This window comes from Gopherus evgoodei, chromosome 3 (assembly GCF_007399415.2).
Source record: "Gopherus evgoodei ecotype Sinaloan lineage chromosome 3, rGopEvg1_v1.p, whole genome shotgun sequence".
Classification (NCBI taxonomy): Eukaryota; Metazoa; Chordata; order Testudines; family Testudinidae; genus Gopherus; species Gopherus evgoodei.
Window position 1 is genome coordinate 11,953,270 of NC_044324.1, and position 9,072 is coordinate 11,962,341.

A 9,072-nucleotide genomic window follows, 5' to 3' on the forward strand; every position below is an offset into this window, starting at 1 on the left:
AGGCAGAGTTCAGCAGAGAGCAAGCCGGAGTTCAGGGTTAACCCTCAGACCAGTGAGCCAGGGTGTAGGGTGTGTTTAAACATCCCGACAGAGGGAGGTCCAAAACTCTGCATAACCAGAAGGCAGCAACTTGCCAGTGCAAGGAACCTGAAGTCTACAGCTCATAATGCACCCGCTCTTCCTCTGATGCATGGCTCACATTCCAGCATACAATGCTCAAACCAGCTAGGCTGTTTGCTCACGGTAATCAGTCGGGAAACTGCTTTTCTCTCCCAGCACGCACCTCTGCATTCAGGGAAGTGCTGCAATGTGTTAGGGTTCAGTGGGTTGACAAGCCATGCTCCATAGATTCCAAGGCCAGAAGGGATCACTGTGATCATCTAGTCTGACCTCCTGCATAGTACTGGCCAGAGAACTTCCCCTAAATAATTCCTAGAACAGATCTTTTAGAAAGACATCCAAAAAGCTGTCAGTGATGGGAAATCCACCATTCCAAGCTATCTTAGCTCCAGGTCCTGCTAAGCAACCTCTGTCAAGATACATGGGGATAGATTCGGTGATCAGACTGCTGCCTCATTATTGAGGAAGCACAGATAGCAAGCTCATGTCACAAAAGATCATAAGAGGATATTCCAGTCTGCTAAGAAAGTCAATATGGACAAAGCACCAGTCAGCAGGTGGCTTTTACTCCCCAACACTTACTTGATATCAGCCCCAGCAATGAAGCAGCCTGGCTTTGCTGAGATTAGGACAGCACTTTTGACCGTCTCATTGGCCCAGATTTCGTTCATTACCTCTGTGAACTCTGATTGCAGTTGTTTAGACAGAGTGTTGACCTGCAGACAGCAAATGAACACTGTAAATACAGAATAAAGACAGAGGCAGAGTTCAGCCCCTCATGCAGCACATACCCTTCTGTTTCCACACATTAAAAAAAAGATTTCCAAGGGAATAGAAAGATCCACTATAAAAAGCCAAAGTTTAGTGGCAGGCAGGAATGGAAAAATCCACTTCCACTCCTTCAAATTCCGAGAGAAAGTAAGGCCCCCTTGCGCTACACATTCTTATACTTGTTTCATACACTGGAGAGGATACATAGTCTGGGAATTCCCCAGGACAGTAGGGTAAGCCTATAGCCTGGTAAGTTATAATGTTGTATTCAGCCAAATTACTCAGAACAGAGTTCTGATAGCTTGACTCTGTGCCATAGGAATACTGGAATTGCACAGCAGACTGCAGTAATCCATCTAGTGATCATTCTCCTCTACTCGACATTGGTGAGGCCTCATCTGGAGTGCTGTTTCCAATTTTGGGCCCCACACTACAAGGAGGACGTGGAAAAATTGGAAAGAGTCCAGCAGAGGGCAATGAAAATGATTAGGGGGCTGGAGCACATGACTTATGAGGAGAGGCTGAGGGAACTGGGATTGTTTAGTCTGCAGAAGAGAAGAGTGAGGCGGGATTTGATAGCTGCTTTCAACTACCTGAAAGGGGGTTCCAAAGAGGATGGTTCTAGATTGTTCTCAGCGGCAGCAGATGACAGAACAAGGAGCAATGGTCTCAAGTTGCAGCAGGGGAGGTTTAGGTGGGGTATTAAGAAAAACTATTTCACTAGGAGGGTGGAATGGGTTACCTAGAGAAGTGGTGGAATCTCCTTCCTTAGAGGTTTTTAATGTCAGGCTTGACAAAGCCCTGGCTGGGATGGTTTAGTTGGGGTTGGTCCTGCTTTGAGCAGGGCGTTGGACTAGATACCTCCTGAGGTCCCTTCCAACCCTGATATTCTATGAGTCTATGATTCTAGTTCAGGATCCTGTCCTTGACGTGGCCAGTACCCGATGCTTCAAAGATGAAAACTCACAATGTGCTACTATGAAATAACCTGCCCATAGGGGAAGCTCCATCCTAAAGCTCATCAGTTAGTGGTTGGTTTGTGATCTAGAGCACCAGGATTTATGACCCCTTTAAACTGTTTAGTTCTATATACACTATAGCGATGGACGTTTTCATTATCCATACAAATGGATCATTTATTTTGAAACCGAGTAAGCTCTTGGACTCAATGAGATCTTGTGGCAATGAACTCCACAGGTTAGTTTACTGTGTACAGAAGTTTCCCTTGGTCAGCTTTGAATACATTTCCCTTCAATTTCAGTAGAGACCCCCTTGTTCTTGTAGAAAAGAGTAAAAGGAGCACCTGACATCTTCTCATTTGTTATAGCGTGTCCCCTCCAATCTAAACAATGGGCTCATTAGACCTCTCATAATTTTCAATGCCTTCTCTAAATTATTACTTCTAGTCTCACTTTATCCTTTTTGAAAAAGGAATGTCTAGTAGTTATAGGGGATTAAAGAAATACCTTTGAATCTGGTGAGTTGAAACGTACAACTGCAACATCTCCTTTGACATCATAGTTAACATGAGTTCTAGCTGTAAACAGGAGGCAAAATATCATCTCAGATTTATGATCTTACTGGATTTTAGCAGAAAAAGTCACAAATCACAGTCAGTCTCTTTATACTTACCCTGAAGAGAAGAGGAGCTGGCAACATTCCGGCAGGCATAACCTAAGGAAGAGAAGTTAACAGGAGTTACAGGTTTACCAAAAAACGAGTGCAGCCACATTTAAGTTAGATTGTCCTCAAGGCAAACACTGAGATTTTTAGTTCCTCCTCCTCCTCCCCCACCGCAGCCCATATATCAAATGGTCAATAGCTTCTACAAAGATTCTTCAATAAAAGAGCATAGAACTCATGCAGGCCACTGTGTGACCTTCGTGCCACAGATTTTGTACTGGTGACTTTCCAGCATCAAACACTAACACAAGAGGTCCATAGACCTTGGTATTAACCAGGGATGCTGCAAGCAGAATGGAGTGTTTGCCTTTGCTGTCAGCATGCATAGTTCAGCATCTGTTTGTTCATGTGTAGCAAGCTTAAGAGTCACCTCAGACTACAGAGATTCCAGGCCCAGAAATCAGACATTAGAAATTCCTCCTCAGCTACAACAGACCTGCCCTAGCAGAATGAATTCTCCAGTGCAGTCCTAAAGATCACATGGATGAAGTCTTCCACGCCTTCCCTAGGGGGATTAGTCTAATCTACAAGGAATGCGTGACAGACGACAAATGAAGCCCCCACAAAGAAGTGTTTCTTCTCTCTCCCTGCCCTCTATGTTAACAAAATCTCTCAGTCACCACCCATGACAATTGCATGTGCAAATCTTTAGATAAGCTTGCCCTCTTCTAGTGCAGTCAGAGGGCCCCACAAATCAGAATAAGCGAAAAGGGACATTTAAGCTTTATCCTGCAGAACCTCAGCAAGAGAATCCCCTTTCCTGCCCCCTCGAAGCTGGCATCTTACATTTTTGCCTCCAGTTATCCCTATTGTCACCCTAAAATCGCTCCCACTTCTGTTCAAGTGACCTTCACCTTGGACAAAAGCCTCTTCCAATGCAACGCTGGGCTGTCTCTAGCTACTGCAGGCAGCAACTGCTTTCCCCATGCCTGTTGGAGCCACTGCTATGGGCTATTGAGAGTCAAACAACCAAAAATGCTGCTCTTTAAACAGTTTATCGTAATTGGCATGGTAGGCAGCAGCCAGCCATTAGATTACAGAATACGGCATTGGTTTATTTACAGGGTGCCAACCCATGACGCAGACCATCCCTATCCCAAAGGCAAAACAACCTGGGAAATCCAGGAGGGGGAATAAATTGGGTGGGATGAATCTCCAATCAGCCACTCAGACCAGACAATGATTAATCAGGCACACAGCACTTTGCTTTGCAAATAAGCATTTATCCTCTCCCCCACAGCCATGTCATCTTGGCTCAGAGCTGCTTCATGCATTTTCCCCTACATTTCCAAATAGTCTCCTCCTCTGAAGGGAGGGAGTGACCTTTGTCCTACATTTCATCATGCCCGGGGAACAGAAGCAAGGTAAACTGCTTTGGGAGAATGGAAAAAGTGTGTTGCATTTAGATTCCTTTCTGAAATGGTACCAAGAATAAATCACTCCCAGCATCTTAAGAAATTCATCTCCTGGTTTTGATTTCCAAGACTGTATTTTTAAGAGGATTTTTGACCAAGTTTGACGCCCAGATTACAAACCCCGTGCGAAATCACTGATAGCCTTAAAATTCTAGGCTCAGGAGCGCCTAGGCTTCAGTCATTGAAAGGCCAGCCAGCCAAATGCGATCTCCAAAATGTAGCGCTCGCATTGCCCACGTCTTTATAACAGATGCAGCAACTTGAGACTAGAGGCCCTAGGACGAAATTATCCATTCTGTCATTTGGAGTAAAATGCAGCATTTCATAATACAGCTTTTGCAGGCCACATTCCAGTGATAAAGGGCAGGAGTGCGCTGCCTTGTTGAACTTGTTCAATATAGCCCTTGTGTTGCACCACACTATCAGGTGCAGCAGGAGGAAGAAATGAGATGAACAATTGAGACTAAATTACAAGACCATGACTGGTCGCTTCCCCAACCCCTTCACTCCTCCCCCAGGAGTCTGCACTAGAATCATAGCCAGGTAGGAAAGTCTGGGGATAGGTCACTAACAGATGTATTTTTATAAGTAGAATAAGGGTTTGCACTTGGACATTGTCAACATATCCTAGACTTCACCAAATAGGTCTACCCTTCCAAAGATATAGAATCTCTTATTCCATGAAGTTATGCAAGTAACTGATTGGCTGAATTAGCCCCCTCCCAGTTCCATGGTCTAACATGCCTTTGCTTCTTCTCTTAAGTTCGCCTTAAACACTTTCCGGGAAGCTCTCTACAACCATTTTTAAGAAGTTTCAGCAAAATAGACTAAAGGTACACAAAGATACCAAGAATCTGGAACAAAACCTGCTAAACTTCACTATATCCCCTCCCTCCTTCCTTTGCCTGCACATTGTCTATTTAGACTGTACCTCTCTGGGGCAGGGACCTTATCACTATCATTACTGCAAGACACCTACAAATTCTGGTGACCTAGGCCTTGGCTACACTGGCACTTTACAGCGCTGCAACTTTCTCGCTCAGGGGTGTGAAAAAACACTATTGCGTACAGCAAGTTACAGCGCTGCAAAGCGCCAGTGTAAACAGTGCCCCAGCGCTGGGAGTGCGGCTCCCAGCGCTGCAAGCTAATCCCCACGGGGAGGTGGACTACCTACAGCGCAGAGAGAGCTCTCTCCCAGCGCTGGCGCTGCGACCACACTCGCACGTCAAAGCGCTGCTGCGGGAGTGCTCCCGCGGCAGCGCTGTACACCTGCAAGTGTAGCCATACACTTAGTAACTATGCAAAAGCAGTGAAATACTTTTGATGACAAATTTTCCAAGATAATGTGTTTTATAAAGTTGCAGAGGCCAGAACCCTCTTGGAAAGCAATAACCAGGCTTAAAACTCAACCACAATAAAATGTGGCTTAGAGGCAGTTTACAGTAAGAACACTGCTACTTTAAACTGCAAATCATTTACAATTAGCAGCATGAATTTGTACAAATCAAGGTAATAGATAAAATCCTCTTGCACTTTTTAAAGGAACACCAGCAGGCCTCTTTTTTTTTTTTTTTAAATTTCTTATATATTTTCAACATTATACTGGAACTGAAAGACTTAAACCTAGATTTACTTTTCAATATTTATGTTGTATTCTTCACCCTGCTTGGGCAATGAAAAGAGATTAGTCAGTTTCATTTCTATGGATAGTTTCTAGTCAATTCCATTTTTCTAAACAGATTTCCAACATTGCAGGAAAAAAGGTTTGTTAAGAACTGTTTCAATGCCTAAAAGAACTTAATAAAAAAAACTTCTACCATTGTTCGGTTTTGCACTGCTTTTTTACAAAAAACTAACTGGGGTGCGGTGGGAGAATTGATTTCAACCTCTGTAAAACTCTGCACCCCCCATTATAGGATATCAGAAGTTTTGCAGACATTAATGAATTTAAGTTCACAAAGGGGATGCACACGAGTCACGGAAGGCAGAATTTGACCAAGACTCACCGCTGGTGAGAATGAATACAGAGGAAAATATCCAGCTGGACTTAGGCACTTTGATACCAGGAGAAACACCAACTTACTTGAAAAATGATCAACATACAACTATGTGGTGCTATTATTTTGCAGAACATAACTGGATTTGTATAGATGGGGAGACTGAGGCAGAGAAATTACCCACTTTGTAAACCACTGGACAGAGAGCACTGTAATGGCAAAGTAGCATTAGGACAGGGCCGAGCTCACTAGAACTTTTATTTAGGGGAGTGGCTCCCAATGTTTGGTGGAGTATCCCTTTCCCTTGCAATCAACTGGAATATGGATACTACCCCCCCACACACCATTTGCTGTCTCATTTTTTCCTAACCATTTTATTTACTTTGGTCTCTTTTCCTGTACTCCCCTCCCTGCTCCCCGACTCACCAGGAGATTGCATGCTGCTGGAGGTGGGGACAACAGCGTCCATAGGTGGCTCCATAGGCCAGGCCTCTTGTGATCTGGAACTAAGCTGAGCATCAAGGGAGCAGAAAAAGAGAAGCTTGGGATGGCAAGCTGTTGCCCACATTTCCCCCCTACCATAGGCTGCCTGTTTTACTAGCAGCCTAGGGAATCTGTCTGCAATAGGGGTGGCTCCAAGATCAAATAACTTTCCTCACGTGCACTGCTCTTGTCCTCAGTTTTCACCCTGCCAGTGGAAGTCCTGCCCGCCCCACTTCCACCCCCATTTTGGCAAACACCCATTTGGAGGGGGTGAAGAACACAAGACTATTCCAGGCAGACTGCTATCAACGATGATAAATAGGGGCATCCAAACACCACATTTTTAAGGGAGAATATCAGCCAAAGTGAGAATCCTGAAAACAAGAAACTAAAAAGACAGAGGCCTCTGGCAATTAAAAGCACAATGTTATTTTTCAGCACTGCCCTCCTGATCATGTATCATTTTGACAAAGTTACAATTCTAAATTCATATGGGAACCCAGCTCCCTCCAAACTATCTAACTGTGTATTCACAGAAGGAAACCCTGCCTTCAATGACCCTCCACCCTGACCCGAAGAAAGCCCCTCCAGGAATAGTTGTAGATCAGTGTCTTGAGCACCTCTGATGAGAGTAACAAGAAGGGAACAAACTAATTACAGCTGCCATGAGGGATTCTAATGTAAAGACTGGGTCACTGGATTAAGAGCCCACTGAATTTCACAAACCAGCAAACTATGATCAGATGTTAATTAGTTCTTGTGACTATTGATTTAGACAAGTTATGCATCAGACAAAGGTAGCATCCCATCAGTAACCACCCCAATTAACTGAGATCCAATTGTAGTTTGCTGGCTTGTGCAAAATTCAGTGGGCTCTTAATCCAGTGGACAGGTTTTACTTTGGAATCCCAGTTCCCTGAGATAGCCACACTCCTGCATAGAGCCCATTAACTGTAATTTATTTTAAACCAAACTAATCTATTCTTTAAAACCCATCACCACCCAAAACTGTAGGGTGAAGGCAGCCATTGGAAAAAGAACAATGGCCGTGTATTACAACTTCAGATTCCCCCATACTGGGGATTTAAAGCTCAGTAAGGTCCAGCTACTGGGAAGTGTGACACTTCTAGAGTGATTGGAAGGTGCCTGAGCGGATCCCAAGACCTGTCAGTTGAGAACACTCAGGCCTACTCCTCTCCCCCTCTTCTGGGCAGGGCCGCTCAGTGCCAGGCCTCAGGCATCCCCGGGGGGGGGGGGGTCAACAGATGCTGCGTGGCCCCCAAAGCAGCAGGATTAGCACAAACAACACAGCCCAAGCCCTGCATTCCGCACTAGACAGAACCCTGCCCTCTCCCTCAGGGAAGCACAGATTCCTCGCCCAGACACTGCAGTCAGCAGCCTCCCCATGGGCACAGGGAGCCTGGGGCAGGCAGTGGGGGACCCCAGCACGTGCAGGGGATGCCCTAGAGGAGGCAGAGTCCCCACCCTAGAGAACAGGTTTTGCCCCACCGTAACCCCCACCCAGACAGAGGTGCGGGCCCGGCCCTCCCCCACAGAGAGCGAGCCTGCCCCCCCCCGGCACACCCCCAGCTCACTCCCCCACCCCACCGAACGGACCTTGCTCCCTCCTCAGGTGGAAGTGCAGCCCCAGTTCTCCCCCAGCACCCGCAAAGCAGGCCATGCCCCCCCCCCGCCAGAAGCACAGTCCCGGCTCCCCGCAGCAGAGGTGCCCCCCCAGCTCTCCCCCAGCCCCCACACAGCAGGTCCTGCCCCCCCCCCGCCAGAAGCACAGTCCCGGCTCCCCACGGCAGAGGTGCCCCCCCCAGCAGGTCCTGCCCCCCCCCCCGCCAGAAGCACAGTCCCGGCTCCCCGCGGCAGAGGTGCCCCCCCAGCTCTCCCCCAGCCCCCACACAGCAGGTCCTGCCCCTCCCCGCCAGAAGCACAGTCCCGGCTCCCTGCGGCAGAGGTGCCCCCCCCAGCTCTCCCCGAGCCCCCACACAGCAGGTCCTGCCCCCCCCCCCGCCAGAAGCACAGTCCCGGCTCCCCACGGCAGAGGTGCCCCCCCCAGCAGGCCATGCCCCCCCCGAAGCACAGTCCCGGCTCCCCACGGCAGAGGTGCCCCCCCCAGCAGGCCATGCCCCCCCCGAAGCACAGTCCCGGCTCCCCACGGCAGAGGTGCCCCCCCCAGCAGGCCATGCCCCCCCCGAAGCACAGTCCCGGCTCCCCGCGGCAGAGGTGCCCCCCCCCAGCTCCCCCCCAGGCCCCGCCCCAGAGCGGGACTTGCTCCCCGCCGGATAGACGCGGTCTCGGCTCCCCCCGCCCCGGGGCGGCCCCTCACCTGCGAGGCCGGCGCGGCGGCGCGGACAGTACTTGGCAGCAGCCGTGAAGCGCGTCAGGCTCCCGACCGCCCGCACCGCGGCCGCCATCTTGCCAGGGAGGTCGAATGAGAGAAGCGGCGACAGGACCCGCCCGTGTGTGGAGCGGGGGCTTTTCGTACGCCGGCCCCCGGGGCTGCCCTCGGCGTTGCCTGATTCACTCACCCCCCCAACCGTAACCCTGGCCCGCCCCTTCACTGCGCACCCAAGCCTGCCCTCTGCCCGTTA

General features: G+C 48.7%; 1 protein-coding gene across 2 annotated transcripts in view; it reads right to left on the reverse strand.

The window, feature by feature from the left end:
* The window catches only part of HADHA (hydroxyacyl-CoA dehydrogenase trifunctional multienzyme complex subunit alpha), a 45,450-nt gene extending 36,527 nt beyond the window's left edge, over positions 1-8,923 (reverse strand). The window contains exons 1-5 of one of the 2 annotated variants that reach the window (XM_030555081.1): positions 8,808-8,895; positions 6,413-6,497; positions 2,524-2,565; positions 2,358-2,428; positions 703-836 (exon numbers count right to left, since the gene is read on the reverse strand). In XM_030555081.1, the coding sequence (XP_030410941.1) occupies positions 703-836; positions 2,358-2,428; positions 2,524-2,565; positions 6,413-6,467 (302 nt within the window). In that variant the 5' untranslated portion in view covers positions 6,468-6,497; positions 8,808-8,895. Of the gene's footprint in view, positions 1-702; positions 837-2,357; positions 2,429-2,523; positions 2,566-6,412; positions 6,498-8,807 lie in introns of both variants that reach the window. The other variant, XM_030555080.1, reaches the window with a different exon arrangement.
* Positions 8,924-9,072: the final 149 nt, after the last annotated feature.